This window comes from Pelophylax lessonae, assembly GCF_965119305.1.
Source record: "Pelophylax lessonae genome assembly, chromosome: 4".
NCBI lineage: Eukaryota > Metazoa > Chordata > Amphibia > Anura > Ranidae > Pelophylax > Pelophylax lessonae.
Genome location: NC_138771.1, coordinates 110,730,123 through 110,750,909, shown reverse-complemented (window position 1 = coordinate 110,750,909; position 20,787 = coordinate 110,730,123). Strand labels below are relative to the sequence as shown.

The 20,787-nt window shown below is 44.6% G+C and overlaps 1 protein-coding gene across 2 annotated transcripts in view; it reads left to right on the top strand.

Moving 5' to 3' along the window:
• The window catches only part of APBA2 (amyloid beta precursor protein binding family A member 2), a 523,475-nt gene that overhangs the window by 293,231 nt on the left and 209,457 nt on the right, over positions 1-20,787 (top strand). For both annotated transcript variants that reach the window (XM_082254058.1, XM_082254057.1), the window contains exon 5: positions 4,665-4,810. In XM_082254058.1, the coding sequence (XP_082110184.1) occupies positions 4,665-4,810 (146 nt within the window). The remainder of the gene's footprint in view (positions 1-4,664; positions 4,811-20,787) is intronic.

Here is a 20,787-nt window from a genome sequence, read left to right as displayed (position 1 = left end):
ACGACCACGCAATTGTCCGTTAAAGTCACGCAGTGCCGAATCGCAAAATACCCCCTGGTCAGGAAGGGGGTAAAATCTTCCGGGGCTTAAGTGGTTAATCAATCGGCAGGGAACACTGATTGCAGAGAGAAGCCACCATCCAGCAGAACTGGGAGCTGGTGGTCACCTTTTTTAAAAAAAGGACTTCTTGAGCAGAAATGGGCAGGATCAACTGGTATTTTTTTTATAAACACTTACTTGGACTGTCCCATAAGTGTTGCAAAGAGAGGAAGGAGAAAAGCCAGGAATTTCAATTTACCAAACTTGTCTCAAAATATCATCCAAACCATCCTTTATGCTCCTCCCAAGACCTCCTGCTCTTTAGCTCTCCTGTCTGTTCTTTCTATGCTCGCCTCCAGGACTTCTCCATAGCCTCTCCTATCCTCTGGAACTGTCTACTACGCCAGGGGTCTCAAAACTATGGCCCTCAATTTGTTCAGGAACTACAATTCCCATCATGCCTAGTCATGTCTGAATGTCAGAGTTTTACAGTGCCTCATGGGACGTGTAGTTGCGCAACACCTGGAGCACCGTAGTTTGGAGATCCCTGCTCTACGTCAATCTGTCCAACTATCTCCCACTCTGAGCACCTTTAGGCGATCCCTGAAAACTCATCTCTTCAGGGTAACCTATCCCCCCTCCACCTAACAACTGAACATTTAATTCCTCCATCAGCTCACCCCTCACAATTATTATCTTTCGACCACTTTGCCAAAGCTATTACATTGTAAGCAGTTATGAGCAGGGCCTCTTAATTTCGTATTTTGTATATTGTAACTGTAACCGTCTCCCTTTATATTGTAAAGCGCTGCACAAATTGTTGGGACTGCAATATATAAATCTTGTATAATAATATAAGAATGATAATACTGTATAAACAAGGTCATTTAAGGGACATTACAGGTACCAAAAATACTTAATGTTCAGCAGCAATAGGAAATCAGCTGAAAACCCTCTTGCTTATAGACCGTAGTTTGTAGTTTGACATTTCAGTGATCTAGCAATAAAAAGCTTGTAGCATTTTTAGAATTAAGCACAGTATTTAGAAAAAGAAATGATTCAATGGACAAGATCAGGTTCCCAGCTGAAAGTCATGAGATATGGGAAATCCATGCTGCTTTTGGCTTTGCGGCTGCAGTCAAGCATATGTCTTTTTGCATGTACCAAATGACCTTTCAAACTCAAATTAACAATAAATATTTGGTGCGCAAGGATGACTTCAAGTTACATTTGAATAGCTAAGCAAACGGAACGTGTCAGTCAGGTGCTACATACATAACATATCATGTAAGTTATATAACTGATATTTCTAACTGAGGTGCACATTCAGCATTCTCTGCCTGTCTATCTCCTATGAGGCACTAGTGAAGAGTGCTGTATCATTTTTACATACAGTATATCTACAAAACAAAGATACTTGGGTAAAACATTTCAGCTTGCAGGATTCCTTGCAACACCTACATTAGGCCTGTAATCCAAGGGCCACCAACATTTTATTATTCTGTATTAACCACTTAAGCCCCGGAAGATTTTACCCCCTTCCTGACCAGGGCCTATTTTGCGATTTGGCACTGCGTGACTTTAACAGACAATTGCGCGGTCCTGCGATGCTGTACCTAAACGAATTTGGCGTCCTTTTTTTCCCCACAAACAGAGCTTTCTTTTGGTGGTATTTGATCACCTGTGCGATTTTTTGATCATGCGCTATAAACAAATAAACAGCGTCAATTTTGCAAAAATAACAATATTTTTCACATTTTTTTATATAAAATTCCCCCCCCAAAAAATGTAAAAATCTAAATTTTTTAACATTTTCGGCCAATTTGTTTTATGTTACATATGTTTGGTAAAAAAAAAATCGCAAAAAGCGTATTTTGATTGGTTTGCGCAAAACTTATCGCGTTTACTAACAAAGGGAACGATTTTTTGTCATTGTTGTTGTTTTTTTTTTTTTAACGCGTAATGGCGACGATCTGCGATTTTTTTTGCAGTACTGCGACATTGCGGTGGACAGATCGGACCCTTGACTGACATTTTTGACACTTTTTGGGTTACCAGTGACATTACTGCAGTAATCGGTGCTATATATATGCACTGTTACTGTAAAATTACACTGGCAGTGAAGGGGTTAACTTTTTTTGAGAGGGAGGGGTTATGTGTGTCCCTAGGGGCGTGATTCTAACTGTGATTGGCTGTGGCTTGAGGTGTAGGAACAGTGATCAATGGTTCTACATAGTAGAACCGTATGATCACCATTCCTACACAGGGGAGAATGACAGGCGGCTTGTTTACATCAGCCGCCTGCCTTTCTCCCTCTCCACCGACGACCGCGAGTGACCAGCGGACGATCGGGTCCGCCGGTCACACACGCGGGGGGATCCGTGACCGCGCGGGAGCGCGCCTCTGGCGGCGCACGCTCGCTCCTGAGACCCTCACAGGCTAGCGACGTAGACTTACGTCGCTCTGCCTGTGAGGGGCTGACTGCCGCAGTAAATATACTGTGAGCAGTCGGCAAGTGGTTAAAGCAGTTGTTTACCCAAAAAACAAAAACAAACTGCAAGACAATGGCATAATGTGCTAGTATGCATCGCACATTATGAAATACTTACCTTAGAAAAAAAGCCCCCCACAGTGCGCCCGGTCACCGTTAAGGGGGCTGACTTGTTCCCCTGACCTTTCTTCCAGGTTAGCGGGCTCCGAGTAGTGGCTGGTTCTGGCAAGTAGCTTTGAAGTTCCAGCACAATATGCTGGACCTTCAGAGCGCATGCTCCACTGACATCAGCGGCTTTATGCAGAGCGAGTATATCTTAATTGGTGAAGGTTGAGGAGATATTCATTTTACCTACAAGTAAGCCTTATACAACTGCTTTAAATGAAGAAAATGTAATAAGGGGGCATTGCTTAATGTGCCTGTACTTTAAAATATTGTGGGGGGGGGGGGGTGGGGGGGGGGTTAGGCTGACCCTTTCATTTTTTTTAACCTACATGAATTATTAAAACTACAGATATACAGTGCTGTTCGTGTTTTAAAAGATTAGTAAAATAAATGACACTGTCTTGATACATCAATTGGAAAATAGCTACAAAATTGGTGTGGGGCTTTCAATTTTTACTGGGTGTTCTTTATAAAATGCCAAGCTTATTAATAGTGAGAGGGATACTTTATCAGACTTTGACAATGTTTACAAAGCTCCAACTACTAGATCCACTAAGGCTATTTGTGAGTCCTACTCTTACATTGTGCATAATGCATTCTGTGCTTCAGCCATGGCATCTCATTAATTTAATTTGCTTTTCCTGATGGTAAATTGGTAAATCCACTTGAAGAAGTTTTTTTAAAGCTTGGGCAGAACTATGACTGCATAACCCAGATGTTGAGCAATCTTCTGCGAGCTTAGCCTAATGCCCCGTACACACGTGCAGATTATCTGAAGACTTTTGTCTTCAGATTTACCTTTTCTATGTAGTACAAGGGCCTGCCGGATTGCATACAAATTGAAAGTGTTTAGGTTTGACCTCATATTATATGGTTTTGGTAAGTCTACAGACAAAAGTCTTCAGGTAATCTGCACGTGTGTACGGGGCATTAAGCTTGGTATACATGTGCAGGGTTTTTTTTGTTTAACCAACGAAAAAAAAAAGTGGCAGATGTTGAGCTATTGTATTCTGCCATCCCCCCCCAGCAGTATACATTGATCAGCACTTGCCACCATGCTGGTTTTGCTTGTTTTTAGGCAATGCTTGTTTTCTAGCAAGACCGTTCGACAAAAGACGATCATTAGATTAGCTTCTCTCTAACAGACAGTGGTACACATGTACTGAAAGTTGGGCAGTTCCTGGTAAACCAGTTTTCTTTCTGTATGTGTGTACCTGGCTTTATAGCCCAAACTTTTATTTTTATTTATTTATTTATTTATTTTTTAGATACCCCTTTCAGCTTATGTTATGCATTTTGAGATATTCCTTCACTTTCTATCACGGAGACCCAAAAAGAAGTGAGAGGAAATCTCTACATAGTTAGGGGGGCATCTATTGAAAACAGATGTCCACATTTAGAAGATTTACCTTCACCTCCTGTTTGGTAAAAAACGTAAAAATTCCAATGTCTTTTTGTCACAGAGAGAGTGATAATCAGAACAATAGATAGGACCGGTCTTCCCACTGAAAACATAGACAGCAATGAAAACCAGACATGGGTTCTAGCCTTTCAAAAAAATACATAAAAAAATAGAAAAAGGCTTTTGCTATACATACATATTAAGGTGTTTAGAAACATAGGATCAGTCGTGTCCCACAGGCTGAACACAATTGTATTGGGCAGTTGTGGCATGTCTGTAAGCACTTCTGACCTTGACATACAATCCCCTGGCTGAGATTTCTCATGGGAAGAATTGATTTTCTGAAATTGAATGATTGCTTTTCTTGAAGTTAAGTTGAAGTATTTAAACAGTCCTTCCTCCTTGCTAAACATAGGCTAACCATACAGTATAGGCCAATTTGAATGTACATGTCTATGGTCAGATCATACGGTGTACCTAAAGAACTTCTATCTCTAGCTAACTTTATGAACATCTATTGGTCAGTCATTTTATTCATTTTGCTAAACTTTAGGGTTTTTATTCTAGTTCCTGGACCCTGTGAGCCAGAAGATCTTATTGATGGGATCATTTTTGCAGCCAATTTCTTGGGTTCTACTCAACTATTGTCAGAACGAAATCCATCAAAAAACATCAGAATGATGCAAGCCCAGGAAGCCGTTAGCCGTGTTAAGGTAAGACGGGAGATATAGTTTGTTTTACAGTAAGATTTACTGAGTCCGATGTTGTTTTATTATTTACACTACAAGATCCATAGTTTGCACAGTTGACATAAGGATACATAAATAATGATTTTGTTTACCTGAAAAATACATTTAGCAGATCTTATGTCATACAATTGGCACTGCGTATGTGCGTGGAGGTAATGTGAGGATAACAGTAGTTTGCTAAATGGCAGTTGTTGTACATGATGGGAGCCTTATGTTTTTATGCATTAATTCAATTCTTGAAACTTTGCACAAGGATAAGTATCCTTATTTTCAGCCAATGTCGCTGATTTTCAAATCTCTCCTAATGATTTAGCATTGAAAATTGAGTCTAATATTTTATTTCTAGACATTTTTTTAGTCTGTGGTTCCATTTATTATATACATTTGTATGTCGCAAATTAAAGTGGTTCTAAAGTCTAAACATTTTTACCTTAATGCGTTTCTTGCATTAATGTAAAAAATATTTAGGTAGCAGTATGCCCCTTCACCCCCCCCCCTTTTTTTTACTAACCTGAGCCTTCACTCGATCCAGCACTGTGCCCATCTATAGTGGCTCTCCCCACTCTCCTAGGCTTCAATGAGGCAGCAGGACCCAATGGCTTGATGAGGGAGTGGGGGGCGGGAATGCAGGAGGAGGTTGGGTGCCACTCTGTGCAAAACCCATTGAACAGAGCAGGTATTTTTTTAAAATAAAAAAAAGTATTTTTTAAATATAGTTAAAATCACTTTAACTTTAAATTTATCAGATAGCAAAATGATTTATCTCACTTGACAAGTTTGAAAATATCTGAAACAAGTTGTTTTATACTAAAAAAAGAAAAAGAGACATGGAAAGATAATGTAAACAGCAATGGTGTATAGTAACAGCTAATGACAATTCCATTTTCCGCACCACAGAGCAGTCATAGGGGTTGATTTATTAAAACTGAAAAGTGCAAAATCTGGTGCAGCTCTGCATAGAAGCCAATCAGCTTCCAGGATTTTTTGTCAAAGCTTAAAGTGATACTAAAATCTAGTTTTCTCTTTCGTTCGTTGACGGACACGACTCCTGGTATTCATAACCATTGGGTTATACTGCCCCCTACAGGAGTAGGAGTAGTTTTTCTGCCTAGTCAGGTGTAAGGACCTAGTTCGATGCTGGGATCTCTGGTCCTGGCAAATTTTTTCTTTTTAGATAGAAATGTATTCTCCTGGATTTTTTCCTGTGAGATCTACAATCAACTGCCGGACTGGGCGACTGGCTGGATAATGTAGATCCAGTGGTCACCCCAGTCTGGCCAGCGAGCGTGCGCTGACCTCAGCTCCGTGCTAGGTCAGCTGCGACATAGAGAAACAATTGTAGCAAACAGAAAAAAGCCGCTCAGGTGAGGCAAGACACTCCGGTGCCGGTCGGATCCGGACCGCACTCTGGAGTAGATGAACTGAAGGTGTTTATTCACATAAACTTAAATACACAGGTGCATCACACAGACATGGGACAGGCTGACGCATTTCACAATCCTACTGATCGCTTACTCAGTAGTAAGCGATCAGTAGAATCATGAAACGCGTCAACCTGTCCCATGTCTGTGTGATGCACCTGTGTATTTAAGTTTATGGGAATAAACACCTCCAGTTCATCTACTCCAGAGTGTGGTCAGTTTTTCTCTTTGAATACCCAGCTGCGACATAGCCCCACTAAACAGGGGCTGGCCTGCTAGTTAAACGCCTCGCGAGGTCACATACGACCGGGTCTCTGCCTGAGTCGCAGCACTCCTCCTGGCCGATAGCCCCCCCATTTTGATGGCGAGGGGTTCTCTCTGGAGCGGTGCCTGCCTGGTTCCTGGCATGGTGAGTAGTTTTCCCCCCCTCTCCCCCTGCAGAGTTTTGGGGAGGACGGGGGCCCCTAATTGGGACAGTTAGACCTCCTGGTTCCCCTCCTTTCTGCAGGCACCCCCCCCTGCTGAGTCCCTCACCTGTGTAATGTTCTGGTACCTTTGGGTACCCTAATTACTCTTTCATAAGTGTATGCGCCCCACCATTCTCTTTTGGTAAGGTGCGCATACACCTTTAAGACTGATGCTGTCATCACTGAGCGCCGGACTGGATGGCTATTTGGATCGCCGGCTCTCACTCACATGTGTTCGTTCAAACTGCTTTGTGCCTTGATGCTAACCTGTCTTGAAGCTCTCATGCTTGCAAGCTTACCTCGCTGTCGGAACCACGCTGCGCTGATCCCTGTATCCCGCTACCGGATCATCCACTCTTGCCGAACCTCTCCTCTGCTACATTGCTATTAGTGATAAGTACCCCGCAGGGGAAACCTCTATAACTTTCATACTAAAGCTTACACTATCTAGCTCTGCATACTAAGGACTATTACTACATCTGCATTATCTAAGATTGCTAGCTCTTGAGCCTACTACCACCTGTTCTTGCACTGGGTTGATCTCTCTTGTATGTCCACCTGCTACTCTGTCATCTGCTACCATACATGATTGCTAAACCTATCTGCATCCCATCTGCTACTATCTTACTTTCAAGAACATTTCCTTTCAAGTGTCTGTCATCTACCATCTCTACCCAACCTGTCTCTTCAGCCTATCATCACTGTGTTACTATATACATAAGTCACTCTAGGAAACATCTTATTGAGTGTGTGTATTTACTTGCTGAATTGAGATCCTCCACACATGATGAGTCATTGAGAGTTGGGAATGGTGTCTCAGCGTTTCTCTACATGACTACTGAAGTGGAATATTTCTGCAGCTGAAAATCCACATCATACATAAAACGCAGGAGCGTTACAGATTGAACGAACCACAAATGGATTCAGCAGAAATAACCACTCAGATGACACAATTAAAACAGCAAGTACCTGCGTTAATACACGCACTTGCTGAATTAAAAGAAGACAATCAGGCTCTGTCGCAGCAGGTAATTAGACTGACACAATTTACCACTGCTCAGTCCCCTGAACCCAAAATAAATCCTCCTTTGGTAATTACAGGCGATCGCAAAAAATTTCGCGAATTTAAAAACGCATGTGAGTTACTTTTCTTGCTAAAACCCTGTACCTACCTTACTGATCACATTAAGGTTTGTACTATTATTTCTTACCTAACAGGCAATCCTCGGGCCTGGGCAGACTCTCTTTTTGAGAAAAGCGACCAGCTTCTCAACTCCTATGCCTTGTTCCTAGCAGAACTCACTAGCCTATATGATGATCCCAATAGGCAGAGTACTGCCGATCTTCAATTAAGATCCTTGAAACAAGGTGGGAGACCTGTAGAAGACTTTGTCGCAGAATTCAAGAGATGGACCCTTGATTCAGAATGGAATGATGCAGCTCTGAAATCCCAATTTAGGCTTGGCCTATCAGAGGCCGTTAAGGACGAGCTCGCCCGAGTGGATCTGCCAAAAACCCTGGATGCATTGATACAACTCAGTATCACCATAGATAGAAGACTACGAGAAAGAAAGGCTGAGAAAATGGGAATGCCATTATCCAGTTCTTCTCGGATTTCGGCCGTTGACCCCGTTCCTATGGAGGTAGGAACCATACGCCCACCTCTATCAACTATGGAAAGAGCCAGAAGACGATCTGGTAATCTCTGCTTGTACTGTGCATCCCCGGATCACAAGATAAACGTCTGTCCCCTAGTCTACAAAAAGAAGGGTGAGTGTTCACATGTCCTCCTAGGGGGATTGACAACTTCAATCACTAACCCTTACCTTTCTGTTTGCTTAACATTACAGTGGGACCAGAACAGGATTACTACTAAGGCCATGATTGACACAGGATCTTGTGGAAATTATATTGACATACGTTTTGCTGCTTTAAATAAAGTTCCTATTATTTCTAAACTTAAACCTGTCTCAGTGAGTCTTATTAACGGTGTTCCTTTATCCTCTGGTCCGATCACTGATCAGACACAGGCACTCCTAGTCACTACTAACGGGTCTCATATGGAGACCACTACCATTCGATCTAATACCTTCACCCCACTTTCCCATTGTTTTGGGACTTCCCTGGTTGCACACACATCAACCAACCATAGATTGGAAGGAACGGACCCTGACCTTCCTCTCTTGCTATTGCGAGGGTACGTGTAACCTCCCGTCTTTCGGGAAGATCCTGTCTGTGGTGACAGATGAGATTGCACCACTATGTTATCAGGATCTCTCTGAGGTTTTTCTTGAGAAAAATGCTCAAGCACTACCTCCCCATCGAGACTATGATTGTAGCATTGATCTACTCCCAAATAGCAAATTGCCGTTCGGTCATGTTTATCCTCTTTCACAGGATGAACTTTCCCATCTCAAAGACTATTTGGATGAGAATTTGGAAAAAGGTTTTATTAGACCTTCCACTTCTTCCACAGCAGCAGGACTCTTTTTTGTCCGCAATAAGGACTCAAGTCTCAGGCCTATCATCGACTATAGGCAATTGAATGCTATTACAATAAAAGATCGCTATCCTCTACCGCTTATCCCTGAGCTCATTGAGCAGGTGCGTGGAGCTACCTATTTTTCAAAATTGGACCTGAAAGGAGCATACAATCTCATTCGAATCCGTGATGGACACGAGTGGAAGACTGCATTCAGAACCAGATACGGATTGTTCGAATATCTTGTAATGCCATTCGGGCTATGCAACGCCCCTGCAGTTTTTCAACGATTTATAAACGATATTTTCAGAGACTTACTAGATGTCTGTGTTGTGGTATATCTGGACGATATACTTATATATTCACGATCCCTGTCTGAACACATAAGACATGTAAGACTAGTATTATCGAGATTGCTTGCACACAACCTTTATGTGAAACTGAAAAAATGCTTGTTTCATAAAGAAGAGGTACTGTTTCTAGGCTACATCATATCCAAAACAGGAATCGAGATGGACATGAGTAAGATATCCTGCATTCAGGATTGGCCTACACCAACCACACGCAAGGCGCTACAGCGATTCCTTGGATTTTCGAATTTCTACAGGAAGTTCATTAGAAACTTCTCTGCCATTGTGAGACCCCTCACACAGCTCACTAGCATTAAAAAACCATTCAAATGGTCAGATGAAGCAAATAAAGCTTTTCACCTGTTAAAGACAAGGTTTACTTCTGCTCCTATACTACGCCATCCAGACCCATCCCTCCAATACATTCTGGAAGTAGATGCGTCAAACATGGCAGTAGGAGCAATACTCTCCCAACGACCAACTCACACATCACCACTTCATCCAGTCGCCTTTTTTTCTAAATCCCTAAGCAGTCCAGAGATAAATTACCCCGTGGGTGAAAAGGAACTGCTTGCTATAAAATTGGCTCTGGAGAATTGGCGACATCTACTCGAAGGCACCCAATTACCAATACTTATATACACGGACCATAAAAATCTCCAATATCTTCAGACTAACAAAACTCTCTCGCACCAACAGGTACGATGGTCACTATTCTTTCTAAGGTTTCACTTCCTAGTGACCTACACACCTGCAGATAAGAACAAAAAGGCTGATGCACTATCACGACTAACTGAAGAAAACTACTTCGAAATCCCTTCCGTTCCTATAATACCTCACAAATGCATTATTGGAGTTGTCCGTTCCTTGAAGGAAGAGGTTTTGCATGGTATAAGTTTGGATTCACCCCCACCACAGCTAAATACTGATGCAGAAGGCTTCCTCTACTACAACGACAAACTTTACATACCACCTACCATACGCACCAAGATCTTGGAATTATCGCATGATGTGACTATGGCAGGACATATGGGTATGACAAAGACTCTTAATCTGATTACCAGGCAATTCTGGTGGCCTGACATGAAAACATCTATACAAAAATTCGTCTCTTCATGCAATGTCTGTGCCAGGTCCAAAATTGACACTACGAGACCATCTGGTCTACTATGCAGTCTACCAATACCCCAAACTCCATGGGAAGTTGTGTCCTTGGACTTTATAGTGGAATTGCCTCCTTCCAAAGGATTTAATACCATCTTAGTGTCAGTGGACCATCTGACAAAAATGGCACATTTCATTGCTATTCGCAGACTACCTTCGTCCAAACAAACGGCAGAACTCCTGATGAAACATGTCTTTAAGTTACATGGTATCCCAAAAACTCTTCTGTCTGACCGTAGATCACAATTTATTTCCAAGTTCTGGCAAGAACTATGTCACATACTATGGATCGAGCGGAAGCTCACTTCTCCTTACCATCCGCAAACCAACGGACAGACTGAAAGAGTCAACCAATGCATCGAGCAATATTTACGTTGTTACACTTCTTACCAACAGGATGATTGGGTGGATCTTCTCCCTCTGGCAGAATTTGCCTACAACAACGTAACCCACAGTACGACCAAGCAGAGTCCGTTCTACTTGAACTATGGGTTTCATCCCTCTATTCTTCCACCACGCATCCTTCCTTCAAATAACCCAGTAGCTTCAGACTATCTTACCCAAATAAAGGACTCTCTGGGTTTGCTTAATACTACCATTGCACACGCTCATAGTCAACAAAAGAAGTACTATGATCTTCGCAGAAGACCTTCTCCTCAGTACGCTATCGGGGACCTCGTTTGGCTCTCAACAAAAAATTTAAGACTGAAAATCCCTAGCAAAAAGCTTGGACCTCTGTTCTTGGGACCTTTCCCAATCAAGAAACTTATTGGAAAAGCTGCAGTACAGCTTACATTGCCAATAGACCTCAAAATACATCCCATTTTCCATGTGTCGCTACTGAAGCCCCATGTTCCTGACCAAGGAATAAGGCCTACTATCCCACCTCCTCCTCCTGTACAAGTTGAAGGTGGAGAAGAATATGAGATAAAAGAGATTCTGGATTCTCGTATCCACAGAGGAAGACTTCAGTACTTGGTTCGATGGAAGAACTATGGGTCCCAAGACGACACCTGGCTAAACACCTCTGACATACATGCCTCTAGATTAATCCGCAATTTTCATGTGAAGTACCCAGACAAACCAGCTCCAGAGGCCTTCAGGAGCCGGCCTTAAGGGGGGGGTACTGTAATGTTCTGGTACCTTTGGGTACCCTAATTACTCTTTCATAAGTTTATGCGCCCCACCATTCTCTTTTGGTAAGGTGCGCATACACCTTTAAGACTGATGCTGTCATCACTGAGCGCCGGACTGGATGGCTATTTAGATCGCCGGCTCTCACTCACATGTGTTCGTTCAAACTGCTTTGTGCCTTGATGCTAACCTGTCTTGAAGCTCTCATGCTTGCAAGCTTACCTCGCTGTCGGAACCACGCTGCGCTGATCCCTGTATCCCGCTACCGGATCATCCGCTCTTGCCGAACCTCTCCTCTGCTACATTGCTATTAGTGATAAGTACCCCGCAGGGGAAACCTCTATAACTTTCATACTAAAGCTTACACTATCTAGCTCTGCATACTAAGGACTATTACTACATCTGCATTATCTAAGATTGCTAGCTCTTGAGCCTACTACCACCTGTTCTTGCACTGGGTTGATCTCTCTTGTATGTCCACCTGCTACTCTGTCATCTGCTACCATACATGATTGCTAAACCTATCTGCATCCCATCTGCTACTATCTTACTTTCAAGAACATTTCCTTTCAAGTGTCTGTCATCTACCATCTCTACCCAACCTGTCTCTTCAGCCTATCATCACTGTGTTACTATATACATAAGTCACTCTAGGAAACATCTTATTGAGTGTGTGTATTTACTTGCTGAATTGAGATCCTCCACACATGATGAGTCATTGAGAGTTGGGAATGGTGTCTCAGCGTTTCTCTACATGACTACTGAAGTGGAATATTTCTGCAGCTGAAAATCCACATCATACATAAAACGCAGGAGCGTTACAACCTGCCCCCCCTCCACATATATTGGGGCTGTTTTTGGGTGGTCGGGCCACTGTTCCTGGGGTGGGGGGCAGGGCACTTGACCTCCAAGCCCCACATCTGCTACCCAAGCAGCTAATTCCTCCTCTGAGGAGGACATAAGGGACCCCTTTTCATCATAGACATCGGGGGAATCGAAAGGGGGGCACCGGACGATCGAATGTGCTGGGGGGTGGTTGTAGCTGGTGGGGGCTTCTGCTAGGGCACCCCACCCTGCCTGGATCTATCCCTGATGCCCAGTCTCCCTTCTGGGCCCCTGTATGCCTCGTGGTGCCGCACAGGGCCACCATTTTGTTGTGGCCTGTGTATTCCTATACACGGCAGCCATGTATGTGTAGTCCGCCGGCCATTTTGCTGTGGTTTGCATTGAAAAAAGCGGCAGCCATGACAGTGGAGCCCTATGGGCAGCGATATCAGTGGTGGGAGCCCCTCCTCATCCCCTGGTGCTGACTTCTGGATGGTTTCGCTTCCTGATCGTCACATGTATAGGGAATTATCCTGATGGCTTCAGGTGCTTGTTTCTGAGGGTGGTGAGTCTGGTGGGGTCCTCTCCCTCTCTGCTGAGGATCACTTGGTGCCTTGTGCCTGGCAATTGTGCTGCCAGCGCGGTGGGGGTTGTCCCTCAGCAGTGTTTTTACACTATTTGTGGGGTCCCCCTGGTGACTTGTGGAGTCTTTGGAGCACATTTCCCCACCTGAGGCTGCGGATTCCTCCGGGTCCCAGCCATCCATCCATGCACTGACAGTGGTCCTGGAGTCCCATGTGTCCCGGGAGGAGGTGGCTTTTGGGCGACGGGCTTGCAAAAAGTGCCCCCCCGCCTTCCCCTGCCACATTTGTCTCATCAGATCCTAAATCTAATTCAGCCGCTGCGGACGTGGGGTCACCCTGCTGGGTCTGCAATCACGCACCTGGAATCCTCTGATAGTGAGGATGATTCCTCCGTGTCTGCGAAAAAGGTGCTGGTGGAGGCACTGATTGTATCTGTGTGTAAAACCCTAAAGATGGAGGAAGCTGAAGCTGCAACAGAGGCGCAGGTACCCTTTGGCACTCACAAGCCATCTAGAGCGGCAAAGGTGTTTCCTTTCCCTGCCTATTTTGAAAGAATTGTCACAAAAGAGTGGGGACAACCAAAGCACCCCCGTGGGGTTCCTAAGCGCTTTACTAGGCATTACCCCTATGAGGAGTCCCTTCTTAAGAAGAAGACTTTGCCACCCTCCGGTTTCCAGATTGATCAAGTCAACCGAGATTCCGGTTGAAGAATCCCCGACTTTTAAGGATCCAGCTGACCGGAAGGCGGAGGCTATGGCCCGCAAGATGTACACTCTGGGTGGTTCGGCAATGAGGCTGGTATTCACCATTGCCCTAATGTCGCAAACTCTGACCAAGTGGGTTAAGCTGTTACGCCGTGACCTGGAGGGGGGAACAGCTCCCCCCTGCCTTTGCCGAGCTGGCGGACCAGCTGGTCCAGAGGCCTCTTTGGATGCGACTCCCCTGATGGCTCGCCTCTCTGTTTTGGCGGTGGTCCTTCCTTGTGTCGTTTGGCTCAAGGGCTGGTCTGTGGATCAGACTTCAAAAAAGGCCTTGCCTGATCTTCCTTTCCAAGGAGATCGCCTGTTTGGAGCTACCCTGGATGAAATCATTAGAGGTCTCACAGGGGAAGAGTAATTTTCTTCCACAGGCTACTAAGGGCAATCATAGACATGGGCCTTCCTTCTCAGCTCATAAGAAGTTTTTTCGCCCCTCAGGGTTGACTGACAAGGGCTCAAAGTCTTTCAGGGCCTCTTCAGGGGGATCCAAACGAGCCTGGTGTGGCAAGGCAAGATCAGGCTTCTCCAGACCCATGGATAAGGCTCCTTCAGCACGAAGGTGCGCCCTCACTTGTATCGGGGATGGGGGGATATCTTCGCTGTTTTCTGGATCCGTGGACTCGCCTGGTGCAAGACAAGTGGGTTCACAAAGTCATTTGGTCTGGCTACAAGATCAAGGTTTGCTCTTGTTCCCCGGCAAAGATTTTTCCTTCCAACTCGTGCCTGTCCCCAGACCGTTTACAGGGCCTGTTTTGGGTGGTACAAGAACTGTCCCTTTAAGGGGTGATTGTCCTTGTTCCGACTTAGGAACGTTTTCAGGGTTTTAACTTAAACCTGTTAACAGTACCCAGGAAGGAAGGCAAAGTTCATCCAATCCTGGACCTCGAGGCTCTCAACTGCTTTGTGCAGGTACAGAAGTTCAGAATGGAATCCATTTGAACGGTGGTGGCATCCCTGCGTCAGGAAGATTTCCTTGCCTAAATCGATATCAAGGATGCCTACCTGAACATTCCCATGTGCCAGTCACCAGCGTTTTCTCCACTTTGCTGTGGGAGAGGAGCATTATCAATTCGTGGCTTTACCCTTTGGACTCACCTCTGCTTCTCGGGTCTAGCTTTGCTACGCCAACAGGGGATCGTGGTACTGGGTTACTTGGACGATCTATTTCCGTGGGTGGAGTCTCCCTCTGCTCTGGTGGAAAACCTGGAGCTCACGAAACGAACTCTACAGGAGTTCTGGATTCTGAATGTTCAGAAGTCTGCTCTGGCTCCATCCATAAAGCTGGACTATCTGGGCCTGACTCTGGACTTGGCCTTAGCCAGAGTGCTCCTTCCTCTGGGTAAAATCCAGAAATTGCAGGCTGCAATTTGCCTCATGCTGTCCAACAGATGGTCATCCCTCTGGACTTGCATGCAGGTGCTGGGCCTCATGGTTTCTACCTTTGAAGCGGTTCTGTTTGCACAGTTACATACGAGGTCCCTGCAAAGGGAGAATCTAACCAAATGGAACAAGACTCCGCAGTCTCTGGGAAATCAGATCCAGCTGAGTCGGGGAATGAGGGAGTCTCTGATATGGTGGCTTCGTTCTGGGAAAATCATTCCTCCCCTTGTATTGAACAGTGGTCACCACAGATGCCAGCCTGTCCGGCTGGGGAGGCGTCCTTGGCAAGCATTCTGCTCAGGGGATCTGGACGTTGAAAGAGTCCAGACTACCGATCAATGTTATGGAACTCCGATCGATCAGACTGTGTCTGGGTCATTGGATGGATCGCCTTCAGGGTTGTCCAGTGCGCATTTGATTGTATAATGCCACGGCCATGACTTATGTCAATCACCAAGGGGGCACAAGAAGTGTCCTGGCAGGTTTGGAGGTAGCCGGCATTCTAAGGTGGGCAGAATGGTTTGTTCCAGCCCTCTCTGCCATACACATTCACAGGCAGGTGAATTACCTGTAAGTGTTTGACCAAGGGAAGTGGTCCCTTTATCCGGAGGTGTTTCATCAGCTGTGTCTCCGATGAGGTACCCCTGAGGTGGATCTGATGGCGTCTCAGCTCAACATAAAGGTGCAGAGGTTTGTGGCTAGGTTAAAGGGATCCTTTGGCGGAAGCCACAGATGCGCTAGTGGCCCCGTGGGGTCAGTATTGGCTAATTTATGCCTTCCCTCCTTTAAAGCTTCTGCCCAGACTTCTACGCAGGATCAAGGCAGAAGGGATTCCGGTCATCTTAGTGGCTCCGGACTGGCCTCGTCGGGCTTGGTACGCCGATCTGGTGTGGCTGGTCACCAATGTTCCTTGGAAGCTTCCTCTCAGGGAGGAACTACTGTCCCAAGGACCGACCTTCCATCCTGCTTTACAGTCACTGGCTTTGCTGGCTTGGCTGTTGAATGCCAGGTGCTGAAGGATAGAGGTTTATCTGATTCGGTGACTACTACACTGTTAAAAGCCAGGAAATATACTTCTAGGAAGATCCACCATCGTACGTGGAAGACATACATTGTGTGGTCTGAGTCGCTTGGGGTTCATCCTCCTCAGTGGCTCGGATACTAACCTTCCTTCAACGGGGGGTTGAACAGAAGTTGGCCTTGAGTACCATCAAGGGCCAGGTGTTGGCTTTGGCAGTGTTCTTCCAACAAACTTCATGTGGCCACACACTCTCTGGTGTGTACTTTTCTCCAGGGTGTCCGACATTTGGTCCCTGCAGTGTAGGCTTCATATCCGCCTTGGTATCTAAATTTGGTGCTTTCAGCTCTACAGAAGCCTCCCTTTGAAAATATCTGTGAGATTCCCCTGCTTACGTTGTCCCTGAAGGTGGCCTTTTTGGTAGCTATCACCTCTGTGTGCAGGGTGTCTGAACTGGCGGCATTATCCTGTTGTTCACTTTACCTGGTTATTCACAGGGATAAGGTAACCCTTGTCTGACTTTCCTTTCAAAGGTTGTCTCTGATTTTCACTTGAATGAAGACATTGTGTTGCCTTCCCTGTGTCCCAGGCCTAAACATCCGAAGGAAATGGCCTTGCAAGCCTTGGATGTGGTCCAGACAATTAGGGTGTACCTGGCAGCTACGGAGTCTTTCAGCAAGTCAGACTCTCTATTTGTGCTCACAGATGAGCATCGTAAAGGGTTAACCGCTTCCTCTACGACCAGATGGTGGTTCATTTCTTCATCAGGCGTCAGTGACACAGGTTTGCAAAGCAGCCACCTGGTCATCGATGCACATTTTACAAAGTTTTAAAAAAGTGATGTGTTGGCATCTGCGGATGCTTCCTTTGGCCGCAAGGTTTTGCAGGCTGCAGTTTAAGAGGACCTGATCCTCTTTGAGGATGTATTATTTTTTTCAGGTGGGCTCCAGTTGTTTGGTTGAGGTCATGTTGCCTGGTTGGCTAATGTTTAGCCTTAAGAATGTTTTTGTTGTTCACACCCCTTATGTTTAACGCTGCTTTGGGACATCCCAATGGTTGTGAATACCAGGAGTTGTGTCCATCACTGAACCAAAGAGAAAATGGGATTTTTGACTTACTGTAAAATCCATTTCTCTGATGTTCATTGATGGACACAGCACCCACCCCTCAGTGGAGTTATTATTCTCCTGACACTGCGTGTAACAAAACTGAGTGGCTATAGCAGAGAGAGGGAGTATACCCCCTGGGACTGCCCATGGGTGTAGCCAGAATTCTTTTCTGCCTAGTGTCCTACTCCTGTAGGTGGCAGTATAACCCAATGGTTATGAATACCAGGAGCTGTGTCCGTCAATGAACATCAAAGAAATAGATTTTACGGTAAGTCAAAAATCCCATCTTTTTTGTTAAAAATAACAAACATGCCAAACTTACCTCCTCTGTGCAGTGGCTTTGCACAGAGCAGCCTGGATCCTCCCCTTCATGGGTCCCTTGCTGGCTCTCCTGCCCCCTCCCTCCTGTGGAGTGCCCCCATAGCAAGCAGCTTGCTATGGGGCACCCGAACCGAGCTGCAGCTCTGTGTGTCCTGAGTGAAATTACAGGCTTTAGATGTGTACAAGTACTGTACATGTGTCAGGCCCAACCATAGAAAAAATGGCTGGTATAGGTAAACTCTTGTGCTCTATAGTTGTGCTTGGTGGATTTGTGCTGACTGCAATACAGACTGATGGAGAATGGGTCATCACAAGTTTGAGATGTTGTCCAGGACAAGACAGGCATGATTGCTATTAGATTCTTAGTTTGTGAGTCTTTGTGGGTTTCATTCCTTCCATTTAAATTTCTGAACCTTGGCCCACTAGTTAGTGAAACAAGAATCAAAATGACAGTCCTTTAGTCTGCACTTTTAAGGCACTATGCACGCTGGCTTAAAAAAAACGCTGTTCCTAGAGGAGTTTGTCTTTTTTGCCAGTAGAGGGAACTAATGTTTTCCTAGGTGTCCATGCACATTAGGTAATTTAGAGGCATAATTTAAGCTCAGGATTCAGAGGCAGAAAAAAAAGTTCTGTTTTGCATTTTTGAGAGCGGTTTTCTGCCAGAAAAAAATGCTAAAGCTGCTAAACTCCCCTAAACGCTTCTAAATTATAACTTTTTCTGCCAAGAGCACTGGCATTTTTTAAAAGTTAGTGTGCATGGACACTAAGGCTTCATGTAAACTTGCAGCTCCTAAACCTGAGTTTAGAAGCTTTTGGTGCTTTTTTTTCCAAAGTTCCTAAACTCAACTCCATAAAAGCCTATGTATCCATGTACACATAGGCTTTTAGCAGAGTTTAGGAGCTGCTGCAGTTAGTTGAGGTTCAACCTTCCTCTCCTGAATGTGGAAGAATCATGTTCAGGATAGGAATGTTTTGGTCGCTGGCTGTGGGAAACGTGCGTTTTCCCGCATCCGCAGTAAATGTAGGCAGGGTGTACATAAAGCCTAACAGTTAAGTCATATGCTCACAGGGTTCCCTTAAAGTGATTGTAAAGGCAGAAGGTTTTATCTTAATGTATTATATGCACTAGGATAAAAAGCCTTTTGTGTGCAGCAGCCACCCTCAGCCCCCCTAATACTTACCTGAGCCCCATCTCTATCCAGCAATGTCCAGGAATGCCTCGGTAATCTGGGACTCTCCCTCCTGATTGGCTGAGACACAGCAGTGGCGCCATTGGCTCCTGCTACTGTCAATCTAACTCATTTAGCCAATAAGGAGAGGCATAGGCATGTATGAATGGATACACGGAGCTGCGGCTCAACTCGGGTGCCCCATAGCAAGCTGCTTGCTGTGGGGGCACTCAACAGGAGGGAGGGGCCAGGGACCTGAGAAGAGGAGGATCTGGGTTGCCCTGTGCAAAACCAACTGTACAGAGACGGTAACTATTACATGTTTGATATTTTAATAGAAACAAAAAAAAACAAGACTTTACAATCACCTAAATTATCAAATATCTGCTAAGACATAAATAGCTTTGGTCTTAGGCCGGGTACACATGTGCAGGAACCAGCTGTCTTTCAGTATGTGGGTACTTTTCTAACAACTCGCTTCTGTCAAATGCCCATTCTGGAAAACCAGCATTAGTTCAGAACTTGGAGCCAATGGCTGCAAGCGCTGATCAGTGTATTCTGGTGGCAGAATACAATGTCCCAGCGAGAGCGATCTCTGCATCAACACCACTTGTGTTGATGCAGGGATCTGTCAGTCTTTTTTTTTGTTTAACCCACTGGTTGAAAAAAAAAAAAATTGTGTGTCTATACCAAGCTTCAAAGGAGGCCAGTGCTATAAGAAATATGTGAGCTGTCTTTACTGACCTTCTGATTATAATAGTTGCCATGGCTGTCATGTTGATCTTCTACCTTCATGGATTTGTGAGTCAGAGACGTAGAAACAAATATGCAGAACTCTGATTTTACTTGCAGCATGCTTTTTTGGGCCAGTGACTGCAAATAGGAGGTCTATGTCTTTTAATACAGGTTTCTTGAACAATTACAGATAGATAAAGTGGAATACTAACTTCAACCTATTCAGTTTTGAATTGGGGGGTGCCATGTTTTACCAGTTCCTATGCCACAATTTTACAGATTTACTTAATTTGCTGTCTTTGCTGACCTTCTGATTATAATAGTTGCCATGGCTGTCATGTTGGTCTTCTACCTTCAGGGATCTGTGAATTAGATTCCTAGAAACAAATATGTAGAACTCTGATTTCACTTGCAGCATGCTTTTTTGGCCAGTGACTCCAAATAGGAGGTCTATGTATTTTAATACAGGCTTCTTGAACAATTACAGATAGATAAAGTGGAATTCTAACTTCAACCTATTTAGTTTTGAATTTGGGGGGGGTGCCATATTTTACCAGTTCCTATGCCCCAATTGTACAAATTTACTTAATTTGCTGGTCAGAGTTTTGATTTTTTTTTTTTTGGGGGGGGGGGGGGTGCCATATTTTACCAGTTTCTATGCCCCAATTTTACAGATTTACTTAATTTGCTGGTCAGAGTTTTGAATTTGGGGGGGGGGTGCCATATTTTACCAGTTCCTATGCCCCGATTTTACAGATTTACTTAATTTCCTGTCTGTCGCTTAGAATAACCTAAAGGTAAATAATACCTCTGGTGGTTATCATTACATAAAATGATGGCAAAGGTGCAATTTCCTCACTTCTGGGGGATTTCCTTTCACTTCCTGACATGTAACAGGAACACAAATTGAGGGGAAATCTCTCTGGTGGGGACACAGACAGTAATAGGAACCTGATTGAGGATCCAACTCTTTCATAATTCATCCAAAATTAATTAATTAATTAAGCTGTGGCTGGAATTCCAC